Source organism: Mercenaria mercenaria, chromosome 12 (assembly GCF_021730395.1).
Source record: "Mercenaria mercenaria strain notata chromosome 12, MADL_Memer_1, whole genome shotgun sequence".
Classification (NCBI taxonomy): domain Eukaryota; kingdom Metazoa; phylum Mollusca; class Bivalvia; order Venerida; family Veneridae; genus Mercenaria; species Mercenaria mercenaria.
This window is the reverse complement of record NC_069372.1, coordinates 66,434,329-66,451,866: the sequence shown is the minus strand read 5'-3', so window position 1 is coordinate 66,451,866 and position 17,538 is coordinate 66,434,329. Positions and strand designations below refer to the sequence as shown.

At 33.8% G+C, this 17,538-nt stretch overlaps 1 protein-coding gene across 3 annotated transcripts; it reads left to right on the top strand.

The window, feature by feature from the left end:
- Window positions 1-5,195: 5,195 nt before the first annotated feature.
- LOC123533862 (uncharacterized) lies at window positions 5,196-15,642 on the top strand. 3 transcript variants are annotated; one of them, XM_045315802.2, is made up of 3 exons: window positions 5,196-5,325; window positions 11,682-13,733; window positions 14,061-15,642. In XM_045315802.2, exons 2-3 carry the CDS (start codon window positions 12,621-12,623, stop codon window positions 14,856-14,858), a joined length of 1,911 nt encoding a protein of 636 aa, XP_045171737.2. In that variant the 5' UTR covers window positions 5,196-5,325; window positions 11,682-12,620; the 3' UTR covers window positions 14,859-15,642. The 3 variants fall into 3 exon arrangements, with proteins under 3 accessions (XP_045171737.2, XP_045171736.2, XP_045171738.2); XM_045315801.2 differs by lacking the exon at window positions 5,196-5,325 and adding an exon at window positions 8,347-8,489; XM_045315803.2 differs by lacking the exon at window positions 5,196-5,325 and adding an exon at window positions 8,675-8,845.
- The last annotated feature ends 1,896 nt before the right edge of the window (window positions 15,643-17,538 follow it).

Genomic DNA, 17,538 nt, shown 5'->3' with positions numbered 1-17,538 from the left:
GTTTTAGAGTTATGGCCCCTTAAAGAGCCAAAATTTGCTTCTTTTTTTCCTTGTGAACATGATAGAGACCACATTTTGGAATCAGCTTTAATAAAAATTTCACACAAGTTGTATTGGCATAATATCTCGGTTCCTTAGAAAACTGGCCAGATCCTTCATGGGTTTCAGAGTTATGGCCCCTTAAAGGGCCAAAATTTGCTAATTTTTGTTTGTGAACATGATCGAGACAACATTTTGCAATCAACTTTAATCAAACTTGCACACAACTTGTACTGGCATAATATCTTAGTTCCTTTCGAAAACTGGCCAGATTCCATCATGGGTTCCAGAGTTATGGCCCCTTAAAGATCCAAAATTTGTTATTTTGGCTTTTGCAGCCTATATAGACTTCATTTATGTTTTGATTTTATACAAACTTGCAAAATATATTCAACAATAATAAAGCTTGGATTCCTTGATGAATTTGTCAGATCCAATCATAGGTTCTGGAGTTATTTTATATCTGATTACCTCCCCTGATTTTAATCGAAATGGATTTATATCAGTAAGAACTTATAGGACTCATTCAAATTAAAATGGGTATATCTCCATAACTAATGCAAATACTGATTTGAAATGTCATTTATGCCATCAGATGGACTCGGACAATCAGGGTAGATAACTTTTGACTGAATTTATGACAAAATACCTCTCTTTATTTTTATGTAAATGAATATACCTCAGCAGCATCTAATGAGATTGGTTTTAAATGTTATTGAAGCCTTCCAGGGTAAGGAATAGTCATGCTAGTACAAAAATACAGCATTTGAGTCTAGGACCCTCAAACTTGTTATGGAGATTGGCCCTGACTAGTACGTGATCCATAGGTCAAAAGGGACTGTTACAAGAAAATATTTATCCTGATGATATTTAATGTGTATGCCTATGTGATCTATGTCAAAACTTGATCTTATCATTAAGAGCAATGGTACTCAGGTGAGCGATATAGGGCCATCATGTTCCTCTTGTTTTCTTTTCTGGTCCATAACTCTGCCATTTATCAAGGGATCTGAAAATAATTTGACACAAATGTTAACTATATTGAGAAGGTGTGTCACACTTATGACCAGTCTTTCAGGTCAAGGTGCCATTTATCAAGGGATCTGAAAATAGTTTGACACAAATGTTAACTATAATTATTGAGACGGTGCATCAAACTTATGACCTGGGTCTTTCTTAGGCGCGCTTCATGTGCATTTGACACTAATACTGACAGCTCTTGTGTTACTATTGTTCTAAATAACAACAATAAAGCAAAAACAATTCCAAAAATATTAAGGCACTTTATATGTCAAAATGATTCCTGAAAAATGAAGAGAGGCACTACCCATAACAATGAAAATGAGCTTAATACATCTATGGAGAAAATAAATTTCAGGATAATAATAACAGGGGAAACATACTTCCTCACACCTCAACTTCTGCGATAGTTCCAAACAATCATGATATTGATTTTAAGGTTCACAATAAAATGATACCTAGCCTACAGTTTTCAGTAATGACTTCATTTGAATAATGGTAATATTTTAAAGAACAATATTTCATAATTTCAAGATTTTATTATCTGATTAATGCATTTAATATTCATTTGTATCTTTTCTTTTATTTAAAGGACCTAAGCAACGACAATGCTGTCTTTGTCAAGAAAGGCGAGTTTCAGGCTGTTGACAAGTGTTTGGTGTTACAGGAGCCTTCGAACATGTTTTGGGCACTTGCCTAACAAACCTACCTGACTGAGAGGCAGCGCCAGAAAACTGATACGCATACCAGTGAAAGTAATTCAGAACTCATCTCTCGCTACTGATCTAAGCGGGCAGGCTCAGAATTTATTGATTTATACAGATACTGTTTCCATTGTTCAATGAAAAGCATTATTCTCCAATATTTGATGATTAAAAAGACTACTGAAAGTTAGGTTAACAAAAATTAATTTAAAAATTAAGTAAAACTGTTCATGTTTTGTACATATGAAGAGCTACAAATTAAGAGATGAATAATCAACATTGTTTATTTATTGAATGCAATCAATATATGAGTAGAAAAATAACAATAACGTTCTTAAAGAATCATCTAAAGAATTAACCAAGCCCTCTGTGACTTTTTCAACTACTCGTATCGATTGGCAAAGTACCCTCGGAGTGAAAGTTAGCAAAATTTATGCTTAAGAACCTCAAATACAGACCAGTTTCATTGCTTAGTGCAATTAGCAATGTGATGGGGGAAAAACTATTAGTAAACATGCATCCAACTTTCTTGTTTCTAATACTGTTATAACTTCTTTGCAATCTGATTTTATTTCTGGGGACTGGACGTTAATTAAACTAAAGTTACTATATATAATACATTCTGCAAAGCTCGTGACGAGATCCATTTGAAGCTTTTGACAGAGTCTGACGTGGAGGCCTTCTGCATAATCTTAATGCAACAGGAATTTCTTGTCAGCACTTTTTGTGGTTTAATGATTACTTTTCAAATGGTAAATAAAAAAAGTGTGTTACCTGGAGTTTCTTCCGATACTGTTCTTATCTTTCCTGGTGTCCCGCAAGAGTCTATTATTGGTTCCCTTTTATTGCTTTGCGAGAACTACAGTGTGTTCTAAGTCTGTAATTTGAGGTTCTTACACATTTGCTAACTTATACTCCGAGGGTATAGCTATTTTCAAAAACAGAATAAAAGGTTTAACTGCAAACATTCCTGAATATTACAATATTGGAGCTCGGACACTTCAAATCATGCATACACGACTTAGAACACACTGTAGTTCTCGCAAAATACTAAACGTAGCGGACAGGTACTTGCTAGAAATCTTAAAATATCTTTTGTTTCTGATTTTCAAAGCAAATTGTTATGCTAAAGTATACCAGTAGTAGAACAATGCAGCATGTGGTCCACAGAGACGACATTTATACGTATTAGATGTTAATTCTAAATCTCAAAAATGTGCCATGGTATTTTTAGGACTTTTTTCTGTGTTTTATTTCCTTGCATACTAAATTATTCCACCGCCAAAAGTTCAAGAACAAGTTCAACCCCAAAAGTTAAATAACCAGCCTAACTGAAATAAACACAAATCGACTGCGAACCTACTTCAGTCTCGGTTATAATGTGACCATCTCCTTTCCTTTTCCTAACAGCTCTCTTTGATGAATTATTCACTTGTACAGAAAAGTACAGAATTTATATCAAATAATTTAAAATCATTTCTAGAATAATAAAAAGTATCGCTCGCTCTTCTCTGAATCTTAACGTTGTATCATGTTTATATTTATTTATGTCTGATTGCTCTAATAGATTCAATCTATTATTCACTAGATATTGAAATAATATTTAAATAATTTCTAGTACAACAATAAGTATCGTTCTCTCCTTTCTCTCTAAATGTATGTCTGATGTTCTACAGTTTTGTTATACAGTACTATATCACCTGGTTAGAGCTACTGCTTACAACATCATATATGTAATATTTTGCAATTATTTTGAAAAGTTTGTTTAAATTAAATATTTATTATCAGCTCACATGTCACAAAGTGACAAGGTGAGCCTTTGTGATCGCGCAGCGTCCGTCGTCCGTGCGTGCGTCCGTGTGTCCGTAAACTTTTGCTTGTGACCACTCTAGAGGTCACATTTTTCATGGGATCTTTATGAAAGTTGGTCAGAATGTTCTCTTGATGATGTCGAGGTCAAGTTCGAAACTGGGTTATGTGCGGTCCAAAACTTGGTCAGTCGGTCTAAAAATAGAAAAACCTTGTGACCTCTCTAGAGGCCATACTTTTCAATGGATCTTCATGAAAGTTAGTCAGAATGTTTATCTTGATGATATCTAGGTCAAGTTTTAAACTGGGTTACGTGCCATCAAAAACTAGGTCATTAGGTCAAGTAATAGAAAAACCTTGTGACCTGTCTAGAGGCCATATTTTTATGGGATCTGTATGAAAGTTGGTCTGATTGTTTATCTTGATGATATCTAGGTCAAGTTTGAAACTGGGTCAACTGCGGTCAAAAACTAGGTCAGTAGGTTTAAAAATAGAAAAACCTTGTGACCTCTCTAGAGGCCATACTTTTCAATGAATCTTCATGAAAATTGGTCTAAATGTTCATCTTGATGATATCTAGATTAAGTTTAAAACTGGCTTACGTTCCTTTAAAAACTAGGTCATTAGATCAAATAATAGAAAAACCTTGTGACCTCTCTAGAGGCCATATTTGTTAAGGTATCTGTATGTATTTTGGTCTGAATATTCATCTTAACGATGTCTAGGTCAGTTTTGAAACTGGGTCAACTGCGTTCAAAAACTAGGTCAGTAGGTTTAAAAATAGAAAAACCTTGTGACCTCTCTAGAGGCCATACTTTTAAATGGATCTTCATGAAAATTGGTCTGAATGTTCATCTTGATGATATCTAGGTCAAGTTCAAAACTGGGTCACGTTCCTTCAAAAACTAGGTCATTAGGTCAAATAATAGAAAAACCTTGTGACCTCTCTAGAGGCCATATTTTTCAATGGATCCTCATGAAAATTGGTCGGAATTTTTATCTTGATGATATCTAGGTCAAGTTCAAAACTGGGTCACATGAGCTCAAAAACTAGGTCACTATGTCAAATAATAGAAAAAACGATGCCATACTCAGTTCAAAACAGGGTTGTGTGGGGACAGGTGAGCGATTCAGGACCATCATGGTCCTCTTGTTTTTAATATATTGGAAAGAGGTTTTAATGAATACTTATTATTATTATTTACCAGACTTTTTGCGTCTATAAAATAAACGTTCAAAAGCGCTGTACAAACTACAAGCTTATATCTTACTCCTCAATCCTATGGCATTAATATATGTTTGCATGCAATGCATATTTGGAAATGAATCTCCATTAATTTTGTCTGTCAACTGTGTTATATTTCATTCGTATGCTGCGATATTATAACTATAATCTGTATCGTACTTTAAAAATCTTCTTTCATAAGCTGATAACAATTTACATTTTTAAATTACGAATTTACCTCGCTTGAATACCTCTTTGTACTGTACCTACATTTAGGTAATGAAATATATAATATGATTCAACAAACAATTACTTCCCCGGTGTTTATCTCGATCAAATGTCCTATACTTGAACAAAACAAATGAGACATGTAAGATGACATAAAAGTTCACATACTGACACTGAAGTGTCAGTATAATAAACTGAGCCACGTATAAAGTTTCGTCATTTTTGTAGTTTCATGACATAAAAGTGTTAGTTTGTTGATCTAAATCTGTATATTGAACTTGGGATTCACTACATATATAGGTATATATATTCTAAAGTGTTTTTCATTTGTTTTTAACTTTTATCTAAAAATATTTACAATTATGCGTTTTGTATAGAACGAAAAAAAAACACGTTTATTTTCGCATTAACAATTTTCCCTTTTCCGCGAGATTGCACGAGCGATCTGGGATCGTAGAATGGCGCCATTCAAAAAACTACTTTAAGAAATGAAAACCAAAATTTAAAAAAGCAATATTAAATAACAGCTAAAAACTGAATCGTCATGACCATGAGATTTATCATTGGACAAAAATGTATCTTAAATTAAAATCATAAACTGTATTTTCATCGAACAATTTTACGGGCTGTTCTCTCTAGATATTGTGAAGATCAGTAACTGTTGTCCGATACTTATTTCAATTTTCTGATACTCGCGGAAGAAACGACTTACTTTGGTACCAGACTACTTTAAGAATGTACACATAACCGAGCAAGTGTTATTTTATGCGTTTAGATGGGTGCAAACCGCATTGGGTCTTCTTGCAAATCATCCAAGAATTACTAGCGCGTTTCATTGATTTATAAGAATTCTGAATGTGGTATATCCTGATCTAAATGCACTAAATATAACGGTCAACGTTGGGTTTTGTTTATATGAACCCTTTCTGGCGGTGCATGGGTAAGGTAATAGTGTTTTGCCCCTACTATGATAAATGCATCTCTCTAACTTCACTACGACTTCGTATTTTCTCGTTTTAGCATAAATTTTATGTGAATTGTTACACGTTTCAGACGTATCGATATAATAATCTTATTATTGAACGTCAGGGTCAGAATGAAAAATGTGAAGGGACTGGAAAGAGCCGAGTCCCCATATTAATCATACTGACAACATATTTACGTGAAGGGTCACTAACGAACCCAATAATTGCATGGTTTTAATCGAACGCTTAATTCTATCTTTACTGGGCATGAAAATACGGACATATAGGGTGTCAACATGTGACCACTTTTTAACCAGTAAAATGTTAGTGTTGTGGGAGAATAAAACAAGTTTGTTTCTGCATAGCAATTCCGCTGCTAAGACTCCTTCACCCCTAAAACAACTGGTACATAAAGTATCTTCACAAAAATGTTCAACGGTTTGTCTTCTCAAAACTTTGCATAGACATTTAACTTGACTAGGTGTCGTAAAATGAGACTTTGATGTGACTCATTAATTTAATAGGTTTCTTGATTGTTTTGGTGTATTGATATAATGGGAACATTACGTTACAAATATTTGTATCCGTGTATTAATGAAAGCGGAACAATACGCTTTACCTAGAAAATAAAGCAAAAAAGTTGATTTATTTAAAATCTCTGAAAACAATGAAGGCGTTGCATTGGACTTCAAAACAGGTTGTAAGGGTCATAAGGTAAGTTTATGTTCGAGGTCCCATAATTCTGACTTTTATTTTTGACAGGATTATTTCCAGTTTTGCACTTTGCAAAAAGTCCTTCCAATGAAACCTACGCATCTTTCACAATGTGGAATTTATAATTCAGTAATACATTCTAAAACCAAACATGTCATAAAGTGATATTTCCTTTAGTAAAGCCTATGCATCATTTTTCAATGTTGGATCATAATGCAACAACACATATTTCAAGTCAAATTCTTCGCGAACTCAGTGTTTTAGTTTGACAAAATTATACCCCTTTCGGTCTTTCAATGTGGTTATGGGCAAAGTAATTGTCTTCCTTAAATAGCTGTGAAACCAAATAGAGGTATTTCATTGGAATTTTGTATAAACCTGTATTGAGATAACAAACCCCATATCTATGTCTTCATGTTTCTTGCAAAAACTTTCCAATTTTACACATTTTTGATATTTAAGAGAATGAAAGGGAATTTAATGTAACAGTTTGAAGATGGTCTGAGAGGCACAGTAACCATAACTCTATCCTGAATAATGATAAAGACATCTCTCTTTTAGCACTCTTTCTAAAAATTTAAAAATAACTTTGACTTTACTGAAGGGAATTGAATATAACTTGTCACAGAGAAAGAAAAGTGAATATAACAAATCCCATATCTGATTTTAGTCCAAAGTTGTCTCCCTTTTTTCTCACTTTCAGTATTGGAGTGAATGACATTAATTCCACTGAATGGATTTTGATATAACTTGATACAGTGATACATTATCATAAAGAGAAATTGAAAGACGTAAAAAATAATGCATGGATAATGATAAATAATAAAATATGTAAAAAGATCCTTTGAAAGCAAAGAATGCAACCAAGCAGAATAATCAGACCGGTTTGATTTCTGCCATGAAGGAATGAAATATGCAACAATCTCACGTCCCACACGGCTAATCGAACTCTATTACACATCATTAATGGACTCATATCCCAAAGGGCAAAAATGTAACAACACTGAATGCAATACGGGAAAGCCATCTGCCCTTTTTTGCTTCCTTTCAATAATTTTTAAAGAAATAAATTTGACTCCAGTAAAGTGAATGATGACAATGAACGAAAAGGAAGACCAGAAAAACAACAACTCTGTTATGACTATTTATTGCATTTTTTTAATTAAAAAAAACCCAAAACTTTTTGTACTTACGATTTAAGACAATAATTTTAAAGCCAATGATGGAAATTCCATGTACCTAGATATAATGATAGATAAAATTAACTGAAAAGTACAAGAACTGTAACTTTCTTGAATATAGATAAAATTATCTCAGAGATAGAAACATTAAAGCCGCAGTGAGTAGTATTCAGGAAGATACAGTGAGTATCATTTATTACCATTATAATGTTTTAGCTATGGTATTAATCCCAGTTAGTGATAGTTTAGTTATACAGCTCAGATGTTTTGTAGTTTTTCTGTTGTACGTATTTGAAACTAAGATTAATATTACGTTAGTTGTAGTCTTCTGATTGAATCGTTGTACATAGATGTAATGAATATTTAGAAATTGCGCTGTGACTCTAAGTGTTGCTAATACGTTACTATAGTCCTAAGTATTGTTTTCAGTTCGTGATTGAACTTACATAAACAAATGACTGTATTTCAAATTTACTATTAAATGTTATGTCTCATGATAACCATTGTTGTATATATTTATATACGCTTTGTCCTGTGCGCACAAAACACATCCGTAGTGTAGAATTTGTATGGGCAATTAGAATGAATACTTCAGATACGAGAGGTTTGTACATATTGATATTTCCTTAACTGCTAAAAAAACACTTGAACCTTCTTTTTTAAAGTATTTTATCTAAACTGTGCTCTTTATTTTTGCATGTGGGATTTACCATTAAATGTGTTACATTGTAATACACTATGTTCCGTACGACCACAACACTTCCGCATCCGCAGTATAGAAAATCCTATATTTAAATGTATGAATGGACAATTAGAGATAAGATCGCCATTGCCTTGATTGATAAAAAAAAGACATTTAAACAGTATTAATTTGTACTTTTTTGTTTTTTATCTAAATCATGCACCTTATTTCTGCATCCTACATCATGTACGTCAGTGTAAACGGAAAAACGGTGGGAGGTGAGGAAAAATAGAAACATATATAGTGTATTTATTTGTTTCATTATAGCTTTCTCACCAAGTGCACATCGGATACAATAATTTCACGTTATCTGGTGTTCATGCATGGATGAAGGACATTTCATTTTTGACGTAAAACAAACACGTGTGCATTTCCTTTTTTTAGATTCATATCAGTGAAAAATATATTTGAAAAATAACCATATATAAATCACTGAAATATTTCAGTATCTAACTAAAATCAAACGTGAACCTGAAGAAGATTCACATATAACTTCTGAGCTTGAATAATAGATTTGATGTTGACGATTTATCAATGAATAAATTACGTGTGGTATTCTATTAATTGACAAGGACATCTATTTGAATGACAGTGGTAAAACACTTTTTAAAGATATACACTCTTCCTGCAACGAGTATTTAAGTAGCATATTTTGTGTTAAACATATTTTTAGTCATGTAACGAATATAATGTTAAACGTTAAAAGGATTGTTGGTTAATAAGCTGAAATTATACAGAAATGTTTATTAAGTGAAAACACGTGTTTCTAACGAGAGTGTGTAATTAAGCTGTGGTGAACCTAACTACAAAGGAATTAACTGAAATTTAAAAGGTAATTAATCATGGTTAAAGTTTTGATATATTAGAAATAGTTATAATCCAACCTGCTTTTTATTTAATGTCAGTATCTTTCTTTCTTTAACTCTTTGTTATGAAGTTACGTGAGATGACAAAACTGAAAGGTCGTTGATATCTCAAGTACAGCTCTTCTACAACGAATGTCACAGTATAAATAAGAATATTACAATAGTGTCTTTTCATATGTGAAATTTCTTTTTCATTGAACTTTTCTACTGAAACATCAAAAGTTTCGTCTTGCCAGTCAATTCGAATAACGTCTCCTATACTAAAATGACGTCATCGTTACAGCTTTATTACACTATTTATATAATGGCTTTATTTCACCCCCACGACGTCAAAAATGTGATAAACTCGTATCAAGTCATAATTTTAATTATATCAATCTGAACAACTCAGCTGCCAGGTTATTCTATGTGTTTTTTTCCAAGTTTATATTAACATGATTTGCGACGAAAATCGTGATCGATCCCTCTACGGTAACATGCGATATATACCGGATGAGATATACTATCGAATTAAAAAAAAGTGGCAGGTTATTCTATGTGTTTTTTCCAAGTTTATATTAACATGATTTGCGACGAAAATCGGGATCGATCCCTCTACGGTAACATGCGATATATACCGGATGAGATATACTATCGAATTAAAAAAAAGTGGTCTTCCGGCACGTGCAGAGAGTTTCTGACTTCGGATTTTTTGGAAGAATACGCTTTTTCCTTGTACGTAATAAGCGTCCACATAACTTGTCAGAACCGCAACGTCTTGCACATAAGTACAAATATGTGCAGCACTGGTACTGATGATAAACCCGGACAGATGATAAAGTCGACCACCTTGGAAATATTCGATTGCAATCGGTTATTTATAAAATTGAACACACCATCAATAGTTTCCACTTCCAACACCAACTGTGTAAACAAAAACAAAATTGGTAAATATTCTGTATAAATAAATGACTTAGTAAATTTGTATAAAAAATATTATCCAAAATTACTGGGGAAGAGGGCTGTTTTTTGCGCATGCTCACTGTCGAAACATGAGGCTGACATTGTTAACTTTCATTACTTGATCAGGAATGACTGTTGCATCTTTCGGAAAGTTCAATATAATATACAAGAACATTTTGTAAATGACAAGTGTTCGAATTATACATCAGTCAACGCTCATACAGTCCCCTTTTTACATACCCTTTCGGTCCTCACTTCCTGTGAGTTTGCTTACTAATATAGATTTGAATTATGTAAAGTTTTCAGCAAAGGTTAAGCTTTATTTTGATACCGACCATTGATTTCATTGCAGAAATAAAAAAGTTACAGGTAAAAAAACTTATTTTCTGTTCGAGTTTATCATCAGTACCAGTATTGTTTTTTTTTAATTCCAAAATCTACCTTTAAATTGATACAAACGCATATTTCTGGGCAAGCTGATGGACTGTAACGATTCCCGATTGAGGCATTGCCTTACTTCATATTAACATCTCAGTATGTATATTATATAAACACGTGAAAGAAGAAACCGACGTTTAAATTCTAACTCGTATATATCGTGCTGCGAACTGTTTGTATATATTCATACAATATTTTCCTTATTCATGTTTGTACAAAGAATGTTGTTTTGTCGTAACTTGCATTTAAACTTCCGCAAAGAAAACGCAAATGAGTTAAAACAGCGAGAAAACTACCTTACCATGATGGATACGATTGATTCTGCCTTTGCGACCAGTGTAGACCAAGATCAGCCTGCACATCCGTGCAGTCTGATCATGGTCTGCACTGTTCGCTATTCAGTCAGTAAGTTTTCAGTAAACACCCCTTCAAATGGTAAATGGTACTGCCTAAAATGGAAGATGGACCAGTCCATTACTGAAATTTAGAATGGTAAGGGTTAAAGGAAGTATATGCCTTCTTATCATACCCTGCGCTCTAATCACTCCCAATATCATATCAACTGAATTCGTGTATGTCATAACTTTTGACATTTACTTCCTTATAAGCGGCTGGTTAGATAGGTTTCAAATATTTATATATTTTTAATTTGGGTCAGTAAATTCAGTTGTCAATGGGCTCAAAACAAACAGCAGTGTCGACATTTGATCAACTATATGGGTGGTTTTTTTAAGGAGAATTTAGTTTACAATAAAAGATGTTTTAAATTTGATATCTCGTGTCTGATGTCAGTCTCTTTATATTTCAGCTCGCATCCTTGAACTTACCCAGTGCAACCGTTCGCTTGGAATTGATTACTTGCAGTATTTCAGATCTACGTGAATGCGTCTGGCACTCTGGAGTGATTACATTTACATGCAATTTCCTGATTAGATCGTGTTGCTTAGGGGTTTCCATTTAATATCATATTTCGGAAGTATTTATTCTATTCAACAAGAATATATACAACTGAAACAAGGCACCTGCTCTTGACCAGTTATCAAAAATACAAATGTTCGAGTTAAATGGGTCAGTGTCCATTTTGCGGCAATAAACCAACGATACATGAGATAATGAATCAGCTGATAATTAATGGATTGTTGATGGTCTTTCTACAATTTCTTGATAGTCAACAGTAGTTACTCATCCGGAATTCTAGTATCGAACAACATATGCACTCTGAAATGATATATACCAGACTAAAACCAAAAACTAATTTGAAAATGTTATCGTTTACTATCTGATGACAGTAAAGGATTAAAGTTTAGCTGAATTGGAAGATGAAACAGGTTTATCATACATAAATATCAAGTTTAGCATTTAAGTTATCCGAAACATGTATTGTGAATACAATGTGAAAACTTATACCATTTTATTTATCACGGAGGAAAGAAAAATGTTAAACCGGTCGAGATAAGAAGGAAAATAATCTTATATAAAACATTTAATACCTGGATTTTAATGCGTCCTTTAATCATGTATCATCGGAACAGGTTTGAATCATATTAAAACGTTTTCATCTGCGATCATTTGATTTTCGGTTATTACGATAGAGATCTTTCAGGATACATTCATTTATAATATTTACAACTTTTATAAATACTTACAACTTTTATAAATACTTACAACTTTTATATTCGGTAACTGGAAATACTAGTTACTGATATCTTTCTAATTTGATGGACAAAAAGGAGTTGAAAATCGAGCGATGGATCTAATAGACGAAAGCATGCAAGACAGGAAAATGTCAACTGTCACAGTGGCTACAGACAGTGGGGTCAGTTCTATAAGTAACGAAGAAAATGTGTGCGAGGACGAAATACCAGATATCACCACAGCGGCCAAAGACATCCCAGACATTCAAGATGTCAAACCAAAAGTGAGATTATCTATAGACGAACATGGGCAGAGAAATATGGATTTAGGTAAATTTATGGAAGCAACAGTTCGATCGCGTAGATCGTGTTCGCTACCGGATATACTAGACTTTGACAATATTGAATTCTATGAAGAAGATTCTAACAATTTGAAGGGTTTTCCCCAAAGCTCTGCGAATTCATCTAGAGATAATTTGTCAGTTGTCACCACAGATACTCGGAAAACATCAACAACAAGTTTGGGCAGCTTTCAACTTTGTGGCAAAGAACATGTTGAAAAACCGTGTTATATATGTCTGAAAGATAATGATATTTATTGTAGTGTCTGTGTGCAAGTTCACAACTTCCATTGTAAAGAAAACGTAAAGCACATTCCCGAAATCCCACCAGAAATGAGAACTAGTTTATGCGATGAAGCAATGAAAGAACTAACAGTGATGAGAGAAAGGTTTAAAAACGTCAAAGCCGAAAATGAGCATTCCGTTGAACATCTAAACGATTCACGAGAAACATTCATACATTCCGTGATGAAGTATAAAAATACAATTATAGAAGTCATTGATAAGCTAGAGAAAGAAGCGTTATCTCAAATGGATTTGATTTATAATCAGGAAAAGATCAGGTTAGAAGAAAACTTAGATCAACTAGATAGAGAAATTGCAAATATTGAAAGTTATATTACCATTCTTGAACAGTGCATGAAAACCAGTGAAAATTCAGTTGTGTATGAACTGCAAGGAGCAACCGAACAGCTTCGAATAGACGAAGCGATGGTACGAGATCTCCATAAGTCAACTAGTATCGTTCAATTCGAGTTCGAGCCCTCAGCGGATATACTAGCAACGTTAACCAACTTTGAAAAGCACTGGAAGGTTGAAAAGAAAGAGACTTTATCCTGTACATACCCTCGTCCTTGTTCATGTGACAAATCATACAGAAATAAGGTGAATATTGTTGATGTACTTAGACTGTCTCTATAACAAACACTGTTATATTGCTCGGCGTTTATAATTAGTCTTTCAAACTGAACATCGCACTAAAAAGCATTTTACAGCGTTTGATATGAATGACCTAATTTTAGCAGAACGTATCATCTAATAATCAGCCAGACTTTGTCCGACTCCGAGCGGGACGTGAAAATGCTAGAAAAGTGTCTTTGTAGACGCAGAAAAAAGTTATGATGCAAATCAGATTAGTTCGAAATCTTTCAAGCATTTATATATTTTTATGAGTTGATTGTATTTTATATCATATAATATTTATATTTTCAGGTAGCAGTAAAAGAGAAAGATGTATCTGTCCGTCTGTCCGGCTGGTCGTTTGACAGAGAAAGATGCTGTATTACCGGTTGTGAGTTTCTACCCAACGGGAACCTGCTCCTTTGCGACAATGGAAATAAAAAGGTGAAGCTGTTTGATAAGAAGTTCAAGTGTATATCTGCTCATACTTTACACTCCCTGCCGTGGGATGTGGCCGTAATTGATGCAGAACGTGCCGTTGTTACCATTCCAGATCGCAAGCAACTTCATTTCATTGGTCTTCATCACAGAATCTCGATGAAAGAGACGGTCACTCTTGAGCAAAACTGTTGGGGTGTATCTTACAGTAATGAACAAATATTCGTTACGTGCTGGTCACGTGACAGAAAGGAAGTAATTATTCTAGATATAAATGGAACGCCAAAGAATCGTATTGTAACTGTTCAAAACCAACCTTTTCATACTCCGTGGTTTATTGACGGACACGATGACACCATGTTCGTATCAGACTGGGGCACGTATTTAGTGCAAGGTGTGACCACTTCCGGTATCGCCTTATCCAAGTATAGAAAGAGCAATTTGGTTGGTCCCTTAGGAATGTGTCGTGATCCGGACGAAAATGTGTTCATTTGTGGGAGAGACTCAAATAATATACACCAGATATCAAAAGACGGGACAGAGCAACGAGTATTTCTTACTGAAAGAGACGGCATACAACAGCCGCTCAATGTATGTCTTCGTGCATCAGACGATAAACTTATCGTGACGTCATGGATGTCAGACAAACTGTCTGTGTTCAGACTACAGTAAATCAGTGAAAAGAAGAGAATGACAATGTCTTAATAATTTTGATTGGATATGGTACTAATACGCTGTTTAAGTAATGTTTTATTGATAATTTATACGTCAATGATACGAAATGAAAACTATTTATATCCAAATATGTCGAAAGGAACTAAAACTTACAGGTTCCGAGTATAAGAATGCTGTCGAAAATTCTTGTCAGTGTCGAACTATCATGTGTACATAATTTACTAGAGTAACAAAATTAGAAATAAGCGTAATCCATATCTGTCGCAGTGCTGTACCTAAACTGTGCCTATAACATGCGCCTGCCACACGATGTCTGTAAAAGTCAAACTTAACAGTAGTTCATTTTAGAAATAAAAATTTCTAGGAAGTGTTTAAGCAGTATTTTTTTCAAATATGTAGGACGGCTTCAAAAGCGTTAGTAACACAATAGAGAGATGGTTTGTCTGTTCTTTATACAGTAACGTTTAAAAAGTATTTGTATTCATTCTTCTGGGGTTTCATCCCTTAGTAAATGGTGGCTGTTAATCCCGTAAATATGTTATTTATTGCCATTAGGTTTATTAAGAACAGTTGAGATGTCTTAAGTAATCGATACCCTTCGCCGGTTAAATTCTGTACACTGTACAGAGAGGACCGAGAAACCACAACAGGTCTAGCCTGTCAACCTTGTTAGTTTTTTATCGAATCATATGACTCGTTGTTTGATCATTCTGATGCGTAATTAAAATTAAATAAATTGGGACATTTTTGTTGTAGTAAATTAAAATTCCATGCAAGTGTTGTTGTGTTTGTTGTATTATTTATTTTGTGTTTCGTCATTCTGCGTAGCCTTCCTCTCATTTCCATAACACTTTTTACATAAATGTAAACTACAGATCGAGTTCAATTATGAGCGTTAATATAAATATACGTAAACAGAAGATGTGCTGTTTGCTTAATACATACATAACAATTGTATACAGCAGTATCAGAAAACACTTAGTAAATGTTTTCGTGGACACATTCTTCAATCAAATCTGAAAAGATCCATTCTTGTCCGAAAGGCAACAACGTATTTACAATAAAGTGTCATCACATGTTTTCCATTATATACATAATACAAAGAATGTCACCCGTTGTCATTTCAACTATTAGTAGTATACAGTATAACACGGCCATTATGTCCTAGGCGTAAAATTCGAAAATGGAGAAGGAATCTTACTAGCATGGATAATTGGTCTTATGTATTCTTTCATTGCGTTCAGCCAAACATAAATCATTTAATATCTTGACTACCAGATTCTACTAGAAAAACCACTGAACACAATATAGGAGTGGTATGACGGATTACTCTGTATTTCATAAACATTTCATAATACATCATTTCAATGAACCTCTGTCACACAAAATAGTTCCACAAAAATAGCCCCTTTTTAACTTGGGACATTCACAGTTACTTACATTATATACTGGAAAAAACATAATTGGAATTAATGATTTTCCAATTAATTAAACTGTTCGGAACTATTCCACGCTCTCCAGTCCATGTTCTAAGTTATACACACATTGTGAAATTCCTGCGCAAAGCACACTTCTTTCTCTCTTTTAAAACATGAAACAGGCAACAAAAATCGCCAGTCTGCAAAAGAAAAAATACAGTTAGAATATGTACACAACTGATAGGCAAAAAGCACAAAGGGTGGGTTGATATATCTTGTACGTAGTCCGTCAAAACTTCAAATGACCACAACGAACCGTTAGGCCATTACATAGTAACTACGTTACTTAAAATAGAACATGAGAAACCTGTTCTCTACTGACAGAACCTTATACGGACGAAAATAAATACATATTTCGAGGTCAAATTGTCTTACAGGATTTTCTATACTGAATAAATCTGAACATCAGCTAATAGCGGTTGATGATATGAACTTAGAATTAATCTTTCACGTATGCTCTTGTACAACGGACAGCATAAAACTATGTATAACTTACCTTCAAGTGTATGATAATTTCATTTCTACAAAATGTTGTATTTACTTCACGTCTATGTCTTGCCTTTTCACCTCAGGCTCTCAACCTCATTACGTCCTATGAATAGACTACATCAACCTGAGTCCACTATTAATTTGATCGGTTGCGTTCTGTCTAACGTCTTCATACTTTTATAGTAATTAATTAATCTTATATTTATTCAAGGAAAGGAACGAGTACGACAGGATTTAACACGTAACTGTGGAAGTCATTTATTCTTTCAACAGTGCAGTACTGTTAACATTGCAGAGGATTGTTTAACATTGCTTATTATGAATGCGTTCTTTCACCGTTCTAAACGTTTTCGGGCAGGCATCCTAAATATAGGGGATACAGTAGAAAAAGGTGGACACCCATAGGTCGCTCAATTTCAAACTGTTCGTTTGAAATGTAGGTCTATTTTCTTCAGATAAAATCCTCTTGCTTAATTTGACAAAGGCATACAGAATCTCTCTTTTAGCAATGTCCGTAAAGTTCAAAATTAATAAATTCATTGGCGTAAATTGCATAACAATTAGACGGAAATTATCCATTTTAAAACGAACTCAGTTTAAACATTATGTTAAAAAAACACAGTAGCACCTTGGACAAATATTGAGCTGGGGGAATGCTTGGCCACATTCTAATGTGTTGTTTCACAGACCTAATTAAAACCCTTTGTCTA

What these genes read in the sequence shown, in the direction of transcription:
- LOC123533862 (XM_045315802.2), top strand. Translation starts at nt 12,621, where the DNA reads ATGGATCTAATAGACGAAAGCATGCAAGACAGGAAAATGTCAACTGTC. An exon ending in ACAAATCATACAGAAATAAG is followed by an intron (nt 13,734 to 14,060) that starts GTGAATATTGTT and finishes TTATATTTTCAG; the next exon opens with GTAGCAGTAAAAGAGAAAGA.